General features: G+C 39.9%; 1 protein-coding gene across 1 annotated transcript; it reads right to left on the bottom strand.

Moving 5' to 3' along the window:
* Nucleotides 1–6,987: 6,987 nt before the first annotated feature.
* Nucleotides 6,988–7,896, bottom strand: LOC137575616 (large ribosomal subunit protein eL8-like). The gene is given in 2 exon segments (XM_068288247.1): nucleotides 6,988–7,246; nucleotides 7,249–7,896. Coding segments are annotated over 2 exon segments (816 nt in total). The 5' UTR covers nucleotides 7,831–7,896; the 3' UTR covers nucleotides 6,988–7,012.
* Nucleotides 7,897–15,368: the final 7,472 nt, after the last annotated feature.

Raw genomic sequence — 15,368 nt, 5'->3', positions numbered from 1 at the left:
TTTCAGTTTTTTTTTTTTCTTGAACAACTTAACAACTCCACGTGCCTTCTAGAACTCAACTCCTCTTTTTTTTCTTGGTCCTCTTCCTCTTTTTTTTCCAAAAAAAACTCAACTCCTCCACTCTCTTAGATTCCTAAAAATTCCAAATTTTCTTCCCGAAACCGGAACCGTTCCCAGAACTCCCAAATTCCCAGCTAATTTTCTATCTAACGAGCCAGCACCATCGATAACAGCAGTATTGTTGTTTATCAACTATTTGGCCCATAACAAATAAATTCGTTACTTCTAACGCGATATCTTTCAAATTAAACATTTGTTAGTTTGATATATCTGTTAATGACTGTGCCAAATTTGATCAAGATCGAATGACTATATCATATAGCTCCCATAGGAACGATTGGTCGAAAACAGTGACTCTTGTAAATTACTTCGTTACTTTTAATGCGATTGCTTTCAAATTAAACATTTGTTAGTTTGATATATCCGTTAATGACTGTGCCGAATTCGATAAAGATCGGGTGACTATATCGTATAGCTCCCATAGGAACGATTGGTGAAAAATAGTAACTATGATCAATATCTTCGTTGTTTCTTATGATTGTAGGCCATTCTTTCGCAAACATAAGCCTTTTTAGATAAAACGATCTTCCACATTGATGGCTAATAGGTTAGGAATGAGTTACCAAAAAAGTTGCAAGGGTATACAAACTTTGACGCGGTCGAAGTTAGCCCCGGCCCTCTGGTTTAAATTAAATTAAATTTCTTATAAAATGGTCATCTGCTTTAAAAGTTATTGTATAGTTGCCATTAATTCGGTTGATTCCCATGAATATATTCTTTGTTGGCTGTGTGACAATGCGGTTCACGTTAAGTGTGGAGGTTACACAGGTAGAATCAAGAAGTCTATTGCTAAAGGTGGTGGCTTAAAATGCGGATGTGATGCTTGCCGGGCGGACTAGAGATACCTTTGACACTTTAAGGGCAGGTTTCAACAAACTCCAAACGGAGTTTACTGCGGTTTAGACTCAGTTTAGAAGCTTATCGCTTATGAATGTGTCTCCGAAACGTAAAAAGAACAGACCTTGAGGTGTATCTGTATCTGTAGATCCACCAGCGTCTCTAATCGTTCCCGACCGGTCTTAATGGACCGTCCACTCCCAATGGACAGCAATTGATATCGGTTAAGAGCCCGGTTGTGAATGCGATGGGTAAGGAATTACCGATATCACCTAACTTTAATGTAGATAGTCTTTCTTTTGAACATAACATTCTAGCTTTTACGGAGACGGAGCTAAAACCTGACATTGCTGATGCATCGGTTTTTCCAAACTTTTCTGGCGTTTTGATAGCTGATGCTGCTTATCGTCTGAAATGATTCAAATTTCTAATACCCAGGAGATTGAGTTTGTCGGTGTTAAAGTAAATTTCAAATCTTTTAATGCTTTTATTACTTGTTTCTATATTTCACCATAGTCAGACATTGTGGTCTATTAAAATCATTCAGAGGCAATTCCATATGTCTACTCTTTAGTTTCTAGTCAAGACATGCTCATTCTAATGGAAAATTCTAATGGAAAATCGTTAGATCTTATTTTTGAATTGGATTATTCTTATTGCGATGTTTCTAGTATCGAACCGTTTGTTCTCCTCGACAAATTTCATCCTACATTATATTTAAAAATTGATCTGCCCACGCTATCACCATTACTTGGTTCGAATAAGTTACCTTTAACTAGATGCTTTCGTAAGACTGACTTTGCCAGTCTTAATGAAACATTACTACTACCGATTGGTCTTATCTGTACAATTGTTAAGATAGGAACTCAGCTGTTCGCTTCTTTTATGATACTCTGAATTCACTCCTTGATATTTTTGTGCGTCTTGGTAGGCTGGAGCGCTGGTTCTCTCGAGAGTTATCCAATTTGAAGACTTGAAGACAGATTACGTTCTGGATCCAGTCGCTCGTTCAAAATTTATAATGCTTAAGTTGTTTACACCGTCCGTCACATCTTCCGCCCTACCGACTATCCGGAAGGAATTATTCCTCTTCATAAAAAGGAAGCCTTCAATTATAGGGGCATTTCTAAATTGTCTGCCATACCCAATTCATTGGAGAAAATAATTAGGTACATCTAAATTGCAGCATTTTTATAGCTCAATTATGTCGTCATCCCAACATCGACAACTACTAACCTATTAGAATTTACATCTCACACGATCATTTATACTGACTTCAGCAAGGCCTTTGACTCTGTTTATCATACTTTGAAATATCTGCTTGGAATGTTTATTGATTTAATGATACAAAGTTATAAATGAATGTCGCAAGTTAAACGCGTGTGCTTGCTGCGAACGACAGGGCTGGACTGGCCTTTTGGGGCTTAAGATAGCGTTGCCAGATGGCTTACGCATGATAGGTCTTATGAATTAAACCAAAAAAATTTTGAAATCGGTTAAGATTCATGGGTGCTAGAGGCGCCCATAGTTGAGACATTTTTAGTAAATCGGAAAAAATGATAATTTTAATTTAATCGCAACTTTAAAACTGAATATTGGGCGATTTCAACAATCGATCTTGGATTTTGGTTTTATCGGAAAAGTATGTTCTTTATTAATGCATGTTTCATAAATTTTAATAATTACTTAAATCGTTATTGAACTAGAAGCGTCTAAAAAATGTACTAAATATTGGCATTTTTTGAACTTTGTTGGAATACATCTAACAAGGATCAACTAGGATCAATGCCGGACTACTTACACTAGGTAGGTGAAATATTGACCTATCAGATGTATATGGTCCCAATATGCGGAGACCTGCGACAGCGATGCGTAAGCCATAGAGCTAAGAAGAAGAGCGCATGCGTATTTGCCTATAGCTTCTTTGTATTTAAATGATAACATTGCGTAATGCTGTTTTGCAAATACTACCTTATGATGTATATGCCTTTCTACAATGTTAGATTGAGGATATAAAGAGTAGGAAGGGGATTATACAAGCTGAATTCTCTCGGATACTAGGATTGAAAGTTGACTGCCCATATCACCGAGACGGAAATCCTTTAAGGACATTTTTTTTGAAAATGATGAAATGACATCTTTAACAGGTATTAGTCAAGAGATCATTAAAAGGGTGGCTTATCTTGAATGTTATAAATTGCAAGGAAATGGTAAATGGTGAAAAATTTGCTAAATGTACTTCAAAGACTGCTCAACTTTTGACTTAATTGTATCCGCAAAAAAACTTACCCCAACGGTACATAGGATTTTGGCTCACGGAAAGGATTTAATAAAACATCAGTGTTTACCAATCCGAAGAAGCACAGGAATGTAAAAACAAAGACTACAAAAGGTTTGAATATACTAATACAATAAAAACTTTTCGTGTTAGACAAAATGAAGACCTTTTTAACATGCTGGCAGCCTCTTCGGACCCACTTATTGCTTCACTGAGACACGTGCGATCACAAAAGGATATGGAAAATAGCAACTATAGTCCCAAAATGTTGAGTTTTAAAGGAAAAACATGCTCGGAAATGTTTTCTGATTTTGACCTTGAATATTACAGCACCACGAACACCCAGCAATCATGACAAACATTCATTTTAAAGCTAAAGCTATTCTTTATCATATGCATCTTAAATTTTTAAAATGGTTTAGAAGCTATGATTTTTGCAATGTAAAATGCCAAAAGTCCCCACTGTGCGTCGTAGCGTCGGTGAGGCATGCAATGACTGAGGATCATCACGAGTAGGACTCTCTTGTCTAGAGTGGTTACTGGAAACAGGATCTTCCGTATTGTCATCAGTTGCTAATGGTGCCTGATTTGATATGTTTACATCTTTTTGTTCAACTCGGCTTCGAATTTGGTTATAATGACGCTTCTGTCAAACGAACTTTGTAAAACACTGGTCCTGTTTGCTCGGATATGCAGGCTTCTATCCATTTTGGACCCGATGCATAGTTTCGTACCCAAATGGATTTGTCTATACCAAAACATTTCGATTGATTAATAAATGGCTCTGCTCCATTAGAAAGTTTTTGTGGCTGTAGTTTATCAAAGTAGGACTTTAACTCCCGATTAAACAACAGCTGAGATGGCGAGCGATTTGTCGTTAAATGTGGAGTTATGTGTTGATTAAACAAAAATCGAGCAAGACTTAGATCCATAGTATTATTGTTCGGAGATAGTTTTTTAAGGTAGTTTTTGGTGGTCTGCACCATTCGCTCTGCTTGGCCGTTTGTTGCTGGGTAAAACGGTGCTGATCTAATGTGTCGAATCAGATTGTTGTGAAGGAATGCCTTGAACTCCTCGGAGGTTAATGCTGTGCCATTGTCTGACACTAACTGATCTGGTAACCCATGCGTAGCCAACAGTTGCCTGAGAGCTTTGATTGTAGCTGCTGTAGAAGTGGAGCTAACAACCGCAACCTCTAGCCATTTTCAGTAAGAATCCACGACCAGAAGAAAGGTTTTTCCTCGAAAAGGCAATGCAAAGTCGATGTGTAGACGGAATTTTAACAATGCCTGGATGAGCGGCATGTAGAGCAGCTAAAATTGTTTTGTTGGATTTTGGTGAAACTACGGCGCGATTTCCCCAAATCAAGACTCCTTTATTTGTAGAGAGCTGTTCCCGACGGCAATAGTATGGATAAGCATTATTGCTCCAATTTCATGTCAGGCCATCCACTTAACACCCAGTTTGATACTTTCGCCAATATGGGGTCCTTCGATGTTTGAGCGGCAATCGACTCAGCACTTACGATTGGTGTTGCTACTAATTCGATCATAAGCACATCGTTGATGCTAAATAGGGTCTGATGTTGCTGACAGTGGGCAACGACGTAGAAAATCCGCATTGCCCATTTTTAATCCGGAGCGGTGTACTAGCTCGAAAGTATATGCTGACAGGAATAAAGATCGACGAAGCATCTGATTTGAAATAATGTTTGGAATTGCTTTCGATGTGGTAATAATACCCAACAGAGGTCGATGATCGGTGATTAGTGTGAATGTACGACCGTAGACATAGTTGTGGAACTTCTTTACTCCTGCTACCAAGGCAATAGCTTCTCGATCAATCTGAGCATAATTTCGCTCAGCTTTGAATAAGGTACGGGAGCGATGGGTTTCTCCGCTCTATTTGGCATTTTGTGACTTAAAACTGCAACGAGTCCATATGGTGACGCATCACAATCTAGAACTAGTGGCAATGAACCATCGTAATGCACTAGTACGTCGTCTGACCCAATGAGTTCCTTAAGTGTAGAAAATGACTTCTCACACTGTTTGTCCCACCTCCAAAACGCGTTTTTATCCAAACGACGATGTAAGGGTTCTGCCACTGTTGCTTTATGTGGCAAAAATGAGTGATAAAAATTTAGTAGTCCTAAGAAAGCCTGCAACTGCTTTTTATCCTTAGATGCTGGTGCGTCTTTGATTGCCGACACTTTATCGGCACATGGTCGGATACCAGTTAAGTCGATTTTGAACCCTAAAAACTCAACGAATGGTACTCCGAATTGGCATTTGTCCTTGCGTAGTCGCAGTCCGGCTTTATCAAAACGTATAAACAGTTCCTGTAATCTAGTTGCCAATTCCGTTTCCGTTTTTCCCATTATTACAATGTCATCAAAATATGGTAAGACTCCGGAAATATTCTGTACCAAAACTAACTTGTTCCGGGCGGGGGTTGAACCAGCATTTCTTGACTTTTAGGCAGGAACTCTACCCCTTACACCGCCGTCCTGCTTGAAGACCATTCGGAGTTTTACCTATAACTCTCCGAAGCTATAACTTTAACTATAACGATTTTTAAGGAAAATATAGAATAGTGCGCCGAAATATTTCACACAGCTTCAAATGACGGGGTATTCTACAACATATCCGAAATTCATCCAAATCGGTGATTCGCATACCTGAAGTTCCCCTTGTTAGAGTACGGATGGTCACCTCAATATGAGACGCACCAAAGCAAAATTGACTCTGTGCAAAACAATTCCTGCTTTTAGCTCTTCGCGCTCGAAATTGGGATCGCAAAGTCTATTGCTATCATACTCCAGTAGGCTTCTTTTAATCAACCTTCCCTCTTTAATTAATATTAGAGTAATGCTTGGTGCTTTTAATAGATGAAATAGACTCTTCTGAGCTATTGAACCAGTTATACCTATCTGTACCTCGTAGACCCACTAGAAATTGTATTCCCCTATCCTTAAAACACTGTACTTCTAACTATTCCCTGCATAAACCTTTTCGAGTCCTATGTTCTGATTACAATCTTCTGTATCCCGTTATCAGATCAGAAGCCTCTCTTCCCCTTGTGAAAACGTCTATTTTATCACACTTAGCTCATAATTAGCTGTAGTTAATCATATTTTAATTGTTTGTCCGTTTTATTTATATTTGTCCACGCTATCGTGCCGTCCGATATACGGCTGCGCCCCACGGTCGGTCGGCCGCGAGATGGACAGCTCTCTGCTTGGGCTCGCGTGAAACAGGATATGTCCTGGGCCACTTGTACGTACTTCGCATAGTATGCGTCAACGTCCAGGCATGTATTCAATGAAGGACACTTTGAGGCTGGATGACCCTCATTGAGGCAATTCAAACAAAATCACGCTGTCTTTACAATCTTGAATCGCCCAATAAAAGGTAGCGAAATAAAAACTGGACAGAATGCTTACCTATACCCAGTTGACTGACATTGAATGCATCTGCTTTGGGCTGCAACAAATACTTTCGAAGTACTCTGAATTTTGTTCCTGACGGTTCTTTCCTATTGTCGGTTTCGCAGATACCCTTCCACATACTGACAATGTCGACTGACAATGACTTTGATAACAGTCTGCCCAGTCTGGCAATTTATCGTATTCTTGAACCCGATGATTTGTTTCTTTTTTTTTTTTTTTTTTTACACTTAAATATTTATTTGTTTGATGTTTTTTTGCATCCACATTCTTTGTGTACTACTTTTAAAAATAGTTTCTCTCCGCGATCGATCCAAAACTGCTGCTTCTTAACCCTGCTTCTGGGCCAGCTCACGAGCCTTGGCGCGCTCCAGCTTGGCAATACGAGCCAAACTCTTGGAGCCAAGGATACCACCGCCCCAGTGACGACGGATTTCTTCGTGGCGCTCATTGAAGTTGGTCTTGACAGCTTCGAGGACCTTGCCAAAGTTACCCTTATCGTTATTATCCAAGCTGGTCAGGGCCAAGGTGGTGCAGGTCTTGCGGCGAACCAGACGACCCATCAAGACGCCTTACCCTTGACTATGCAGTAGGGTACACCCATTTTACGGCACAAGGCAGGCAGGAAGAGCACAAGCTCTAGAGGATCCACATCGTGAGCAATGACAAACAATAGGGCCTTTTTCTGCTCAATCAGCTTGGTGACAGTGTTGGTGCCGGCCGACAGATAGCTGGGCTTCTTCTTGGGTTCCACTTCCTTGCCCTTGGCCTTGGCTTCGGCAGTTTTCTTCAAGCGCTGCTTCTTGGCCAACGATGACTCTGGGCGGTATTTTTCCAGCAGCTTGAATAGCTTCACAGCGGTAGTCTTATCCAAAGTCTGGCTGAACTGATGGATTGGTGGTGGAACCTTCAGACGCTTCTGGAGCACGGCCTTTTGACGCTGGACACGGATGTATTTGGGCCAACGCACAAAACGAGACAAATCACGCTTGGGCTGAACATTCTGGCCAATGCCGAAGTTCTTGGGACGCTTCTCGAAGAGCTGGTTGACAACTTTCTTCACAACTGGCTTCTTGACGGCCAAAGGTGCTGGGGCCACCTTCTTGGTCACTGGCTTATTCTTTGGCCTGGGCTTCTTAACCACCATTGTCACTTAGTTTCAATTAAAGATGTTTATTAAAAATGCAGATTTTTTCCGGTCTGCACAAAAAGACCAGCAAAAAGGTAAAGGATTTGGATTTAAGATCAATTTATGACATAACAATGTGAATAAGTACTACGTTTAATACATCAGCTTCAGACCCAAGAAACAACAATGATCCGCGGAGAGCTGAAACCGTATCCAAAATTGTACGGAGGGTAACAGCATCTGCCGTCTTCATGCTAGCAATGTTAAATAAACTTAAAATATGTTCTAGGAAAATAAGAAGAATAAGCCTTGCGATAATTTTCGTCTGACACTTGAAATGGCGAAGCTACGCTTAGAGCTTGGCTAGATAGACAACTTATTAAAAAGTTAAATTTATCCACATTGGACAAAAAGTTGTCTTCATGTACCATATTTGTAAATAAAATTTTTTGCATTCCCCATATCTGCCGTCGAATTTAGGTAATTTGAGGGATGGAAGCCGATTATGATGTCCACCATGATAAGCCGATGAATTTAAAAAACTAAGTTCTTCTGGTTTTTCCTTTTTATAAAAAGGTTTTCTACACCTGCCCGATTCTCTTCTGCTGGATCTAGCTTCTCAATATTGCTTAGAATTTGTAACGCCTGTTTAAAATACGACTCAACAATTTGAGACTGACATTCTAATATAATAGTGTCATTTTCAAGATCGATTCTAGCTCTTAAACTTTCAATGTTAGATTTCTGTTGATTCTGTTGTTATCTATGAGGTAGGAGATGCGTTTCAACTGGAGACGCTTTGGGCCCTTAACGGAAGAAATGTAGCAAGTTTGAAATGAATTAAATCTGAGCTAAACGAGGTATAGTTTTAATAAAACACTCAAGTGCATTAAGTTTCACTCAAGGACTTAATAAGTGAGCTTTAATATGTACATCGTTTTTTTATATAACAGTTTGAGTACTTACTCCGATGTGAGTGTAAAGTATGTGAAAGCTTTACGATCGCTAATGAGTAGCAATTAGGTCAAAACTTGAGTGGAAATCGATAATGTAAATTTACACACTCAAGTTGGGCTCCAATGATATGTCTCGCTAAGGCCAATGATGAAGAAGTCCGATGACGACTATCCAAGATGATCATCTTGTAATGATGAAGAAGTCCAATGATGACTGTCCAAGATCATGATGTAAAGATGAAAAAGTCCAATGATGACTGTCCAAGATCATGATGTAAAGATGAAAAAGTCCAATGATGACTGTCCAAGATGATGATGTAACGATGAATGAAATCAAATGAACGAATAAACGAATTTAGCGAATTTAGCGAAGTGCAAAGGACCTGTCATTGTCGCCAATGTTTGATCTGTCCAGTTGCAGATGGTACAAAACTCCAATGCTCAAAAGCATGTGGAGTGGAGTAAGGAAATATAAGTCTTCTCCTCTTCGAAATCCAGAAAGAAATATTTTTTATATTTCGGGTTCATGAGTTAGAAGCTCTTCATGAGTCATGTAACAGAAGCTTTTAGAACATGTTAATAAAAATACAGTAGTAGAAATTTCAATAATCTTAAACAAATAATATAAGAAATCTTAATATATACAAATCTTAGTTAAGGATAAAGTAGTTGAAGGATAAGGTATGACTCCTTCAATTTACAAAAACCTTATCTCTCAAAGGCAATGAACCAAGTTTGCAGATTAGGCGACAAATAATTCCTTTCTTGGTGCGAACATCGGCTACTCTGACCCTTCCATCTGCCGCAAATATAGCTTCGATCGCACGACCAGTAATCCAGCATTGCGGTGGAAGATTGTCTTCATGGATGAAAACTAATTGCGTTGCTTGAGATAGGTCACCTTTTACCAACGAAATAGATAAGAAAGTTTGGAATCATTCACTACCGGTTCAGGGAACGCTCGCAATGAACATCCAATCAATGAGTGGGCTGGCGACAGGGCCTCTCCGTCATTGGGATCATCGCTGTGAATGGATATTGGACGGGAGTTCAATATTGCCTCCACTTGAATTGAAATCGATTGAAGCTCGTTAAACGAGAAGAGGTAAAATTTTTGATGAGCAGAGTCTTCATTGACTTTACTGCGGCTTCCCATAAGCCTCCAAAATGAAGAGCGCGCGGTGGAATAAAGTTGAATTCAAAGCCGGCATTTCGGCTAAATTCCTCCAGATTTTTTACATTGAGTTCTGAACAGAATTGCCGTTTGAAGCTTTCAAGTTGCGAACATGCTCCGACAAAGTTGGTGGCATTGTCACAATAAATCCTTTTGGGTATGCCACGTCGTCCGATGAATCGCTTCAAACATAGAATAAAATAATGAATGAATAACTTTTGAAGAAAAGCAAACAAATATGTCCAAATATGTTTTGTAGGAAACTTTGCATCGAATGCGGTACGAAGCAAGGAATGGTCCACATAGAGAAACGGGCGTTCGACCAGGAGACGGTCAGCTGATTATTGTATGGATAGCAATGTGTGCAACTTTTGACAACCTTTCGGACCAATTCGCGTGCATTTACGGTGTAGGTTTCACAAGTGAAGAAGCAAAGTAATACTTTGAGATTGGTTGGGCGCAACTCTCGTTCTCGAAATGATCAATGAAGTTACATATTTTCCGTTGTCTAATACCCTTGCGTATATGCAACATCCATACGCTCGATTTGAGGAATCCGAAAATCCATGGATTTCACAATTATTTTTTGGTGATGTGTTAACAAAGCGATTTACGCGAACCATATCAAGATTAGATAAATCAGCTTCAGTTGTTGCCATCTAGTCTGAAAGATCTCTGGCAACGTGTCGTCCCAGTCCAAGCCTGATCCACCATTCTCGGATCAGGAATTTTTAGCGTACTTCGACTGTCGCTAATAGTCCTAGAAGATCATACAGCTTTGTTGGTATTGCGTTAATGGAAGATCAAATCGAAATAATATTTGATCTTCAGTTTGCAGCCACGACAAACTTTGGTGACATCACTATTGTCAATATTGATAATAGGTAACCTACAATAGGTAACAGTATTCAATTGAAATAGTTGAATAGGTTCTTTCTCCACAAGATTTGTTGGAAACTTCTATCCTCAGGTGAGACGAGCTGTAACGGCATGACGGTACAAGCGAAACGAGAGTAATATTAGGATCAGATCTTGTTGAATAATAGTACCAACCATGAGCATATCATTTAATGATATATTTGATGATGATTTAGACAAAGCGTCAAATACTACGCGAAGTTTAGTTGATGAGCTCTGCGGTCTATGGACACAATGGAGAGAAATAATGTAATGATTTCCCTGTTGCAAATTGTCTAACGAAGCTGCCTCCATGTTTTTCAACTTAAGATATTCATCTAAAAATTCGATGCACCTTTCTTTTAATTGGTATTGAGATGCAAGCCGTCTTTCGAGTTGAAGAAAACCGTCTTTTTGTATAGGACAAAGAGGCGATTCCTTGAATGGCAACAGAACTTGTATGCGCCCTGAATTCAGGAATTGTGTGTGCACCTGAAAGTCACTTTCACATGCTTGTTTTTCTGAGGTTAAGGAAATATCTTTATTTTGAATTCCATGTATTTAATCTATTTTCCAAAACCTTTCTAATAATATGTTAAGGTCTTGCTGTTATGCTAAATTACAAGTGTAGTGCTGAGTTGATTGGGGTTCAGAAATCTTACCCCCGACTATCCATCCCAATGCAGTTTCCACTAGCTGATGAAGACCAATTCCTAAACTAATTTCACCTGTTTTAAGTAGATCAGAAAACTCCTTTACGCCAAGCAATAAATCCACCTTTCCGGGTGGCTGATTTAATTCTTTGGGAATGGACCAATTTGACACATCTAGTCTCTTTTCCGGCTGAGGTAGAAGTATAGATTTAGTCACGATAAACTCCATATTCCATTCGTCAGGAGATATTCTTAAAGAAATTCTGGTAGATACGGAATGTTTCATATGTGTACGTATTTCACCGTTTCCAGCAATCTCATAATGATCGTAACGAAACGGAAGCTGAAGCCTTTTGGCTAATTCTTAAGTTATAAAGATAAGCTCAGAGCACGAATCAAGTAATGCGGTTGCGAGCTGAAACCCACCAAGTTTGTCTTGAATGAGAACTATTGCTGTTGGAAGCAATGCTCGTCAAGCTTGGTGAGTCAACATCGATGTTGCAAATGTTTTACTTTCGTCATATGAATTATAACTAATATGTTGCGATTGATGATGACTAGAAGGCCCGTCTGGTTGATAATTTCCCTGACGTTTGATGTTTGATGCATGTTTGTGTGATGTAAGCCTCCACAATGTCGACATTTATTCAATGAGGGACACTTTGAGGCTATTTGGAATATTTTATCTGTACCGGAATTTTATCTTAGCATTCATTTTTTTGTTCAATGCTAATAGAAGAAACTAAAATTTAAATATTAAAAAAAAATGGAATCCATTAGATAAAAAGACCTTAACCGTGCCACCAAGAAGCTGAAAGCGCTATACTTGGAACTCCGAACTGATAAAAACGCGGATGCCACTTTGTCCTCTCTTGAGGCCAAGTACCAAACGGCTCTTCCCACCAGGCGAGTCACGCCTGAGGAGGTCAGATCGGAGATCGGCTGCCTAAAGACGACCACAAGCCCTGGCTACGACGGCATTGATACAGTCACGATCAAGCGTCTACCAACAAGAGCAATTCAGCTACTTGCCAACTTGTTTACCAGAATCTTTGATCTTTGTCATTTTCCAACCCAATGCAAGTGCGCAGAGATTATAATGATTCCAAAACCTGTAAAACCAGAACATGACCTCGCAATTAGTAATTCTCTATAAGTATTAATTGTGTATAGACTATTCCCCTACTGGATGTAGTCAAAAGACGCCAAAGCAATGCCAGTCTTCTTGGACTTCAAGTAGGCCATCGACCAAATTGAAATTAATGATACCTTATTAAAATTACATAATCTTAAAATCATACATCGCCTATTCGCCCTTTTACGTCAGGAGTGAAAGCTCAATTTTGGGCAGCACAACGGCGACTGCCTCGGACTATCGCAGCGCTTCGCCCCGGAGTGCTCGGTTATGCAACCTTGAATTGTCGTCTGCAGCTCTCTCAAAGCTTGGCCAGACTCTTGGGATACAGCTGGGATCTGTAGAAGCTGCTTGGCTTGGCTTAAAATCAATAACCGATTATTTTCGATTATTTTTCTCGCACTTTTGTAAAAATTTATAAGGATATATAATCACACGGTTGAAATATAATATATAATCACTCAATAGGTTGAAATTTATAAGAATGTTTAAAAATTTGGACAAAATATCGTTGCGATCAGTATAATGGGAGTGTCCCTTAAAAAAGACTGCCGATAACTTTTCAATGTAGTAAAAACAAGGAATTGTAAAGTTGTATTTATTTTCTGAAAAATATAGTTATAAGTAACGATGGCAAAAGATTTATTTTTAGCCGCGCAGCTAGTGCGTCTGTCTCGTTGTATCGTTGCCGGAAGAAGAAGGAGGAATTGGCCTTAGGCCACATACCGATATTTTCCATAGGCAACTTAATACTAACAATCGATACTTAAAATACTAACTTACTACTAACAATCGATACTTAAAATACGGGCTTCGATATATGTGTGAACATTTAACAGAATTCCTAAATAACTGACATCTTACAACTCGGCCGTCCTGACAAGGAATCGACCGCGATTCTAGTTGCTAACAAAGGGGTAAATAACAACATTAAGTGTTGCCTTTGTTTGGATATCTGAAGTGCAATCTTGATCAGGGGCTGCCCATAGCTTTAGTTTGGAGGCTTCTAGTACCCCGTCATACGGCAGTTGGGTGATCTGGAAGCCCTCCACATCCCGGATTACATATCAGTCATTCGGAAGTTTCTTGTGAACAACTTATGGGCCACGATACCGTCTGATAAGTGTTTTGTTTGTACCTGCCGAAGTATCTACATTCTTAATAACTACGAAATACCCTTCGTCAAAACTAACGGCAGGGGGGTGATGATTCGCATTATACTCAGCATTATATTCTTGAGACTTGACAATATTACGGAAGGCCAATCTCCGGACGTCTACCTCTGAGGCATCGACTTCCGCAGTCCTCTCACCCAACCGTTCGGTTAGTTCATCTACTACAACACCTCGTTGTTCAACCCCGAATAGGAGTACGGAAGCGGCAAATTTTGTTGTGGAATGGACGGAGTTATTCAATGCAAACTCTATGTTCGGCAGTTGTTGAACCCAATCCGTGTGGTCCACAGGTTCCGTCAATTTACCTAGCATAGGGCCCAAGACACGGTTAACCCGCTCGACTTGGCCGTTGGCCCGGGGTAAGGCAGTGGCATTCTGCACATGAATTATATTGTTGGCCCTTAGAAATTCTGCGGATTCGGAAGAAGTAAAGCAGGTACCGCGGTCACTGATAATCCGTCGGGGTCTACTGTAACTCGCGAAATACTGAGATTTTAACGTCTGACATACTTCACGCGAATTAGTAGTGGCTGCAAAGTCCAGCTTCACAAATTTAGTGAAAGCTTCAATGACAACCAGAAAATATTTTTTCTTAGAGCGTATAGACGGAAGGGGACCTAGATGATCAATATGAATGGTATCAAACGGCAGGGGCACTTTCGGAATACTGTAGCGTGATGCGGTTGTCTTGAGCGGAAGCGGAATAATAAATACACAGCAGGGCCCAGTGAGCAATTTTCGCGGAATGTCCACCGTTTCTCAGTGTCAGCGCCAGGGAATTACAATCCGTCACGACTTTGAACGGAATGAACTTAAGGTACGTCTCAAAACGTTTCAAAGCATACACGATAGCTAAAGTCTCCAGTTCATTCGGCAGCGGAGGCTATCTTAGAGAAGTAGAACACTGGGTGCAATTTACCGTCGGTTTGTTTCTGGAGGAGCACTGCTCCGAAACCAGTTGAGCTAGCGTCACAGTGTAACTATGTGTCAAACTTCGTGTTGTAGATAGATAACACAGGTAATTCAATCAGTTTTGCCTTCAGGGTATTTTTTTCTCAACAATCGGGACATCGGATATGTAATCTTGGCGAAACCACGTACAAATCGGCAAAAGTAGGAGAATAAACCTAAGCAGCGCTCTAATTCCTTGCTATTCCTTGGTATGGGCAAATCTCGTATCGCCTGAAGATAAGCTGGCTCAGGCGTGATACCGGCAGAATTGGCCAAGTAACCCAAATACTCTAATTCCCTATACGCAAAACGGCATTTAGTCAGCTTCAGGCATAGCCCGTTCACTCTTTACGTATACAGTATTTCCGTCAGTATTTCGAGATGGGTTTCAAAGTCATGCGATGCTACTAATATATCGTCCATATATATCACCAGTTGACCTTGGTTTATGAATTTCTTAAGGACAGAATAAACGAATCTAGCGAACACGGAAGGGCCATTACAAAGTCCAAAGGGCATGCGTACATTTTCCAACTGACCATCAGGCAGTATATTTGATTGAATCTGGATGCATTTTCACATGGTGGAACCCGTTCTTCAAGTCCAAGACGGTGA

Source organism: Drosophila tropicalis, unplaced genomic scaffold (assembly GCF_018151085.1).
Source record: "Drosophila tropicalis isolate 14030-0801.00 unplaced genomic scaffold, ASM1815108v1 contig_573, whole genome shotgun sequence".
Lineage (NCBI taxonomy): Eukaryota > Metazoa > Arthropoda > Insecta > Diptera > Drosophilidae > Drosophila > Drosophila tropicalis.
Note: the sequence above shows the minus strand (reverse complement) of the source record. Positions and strands in the feature narration are given on the sequence as shown.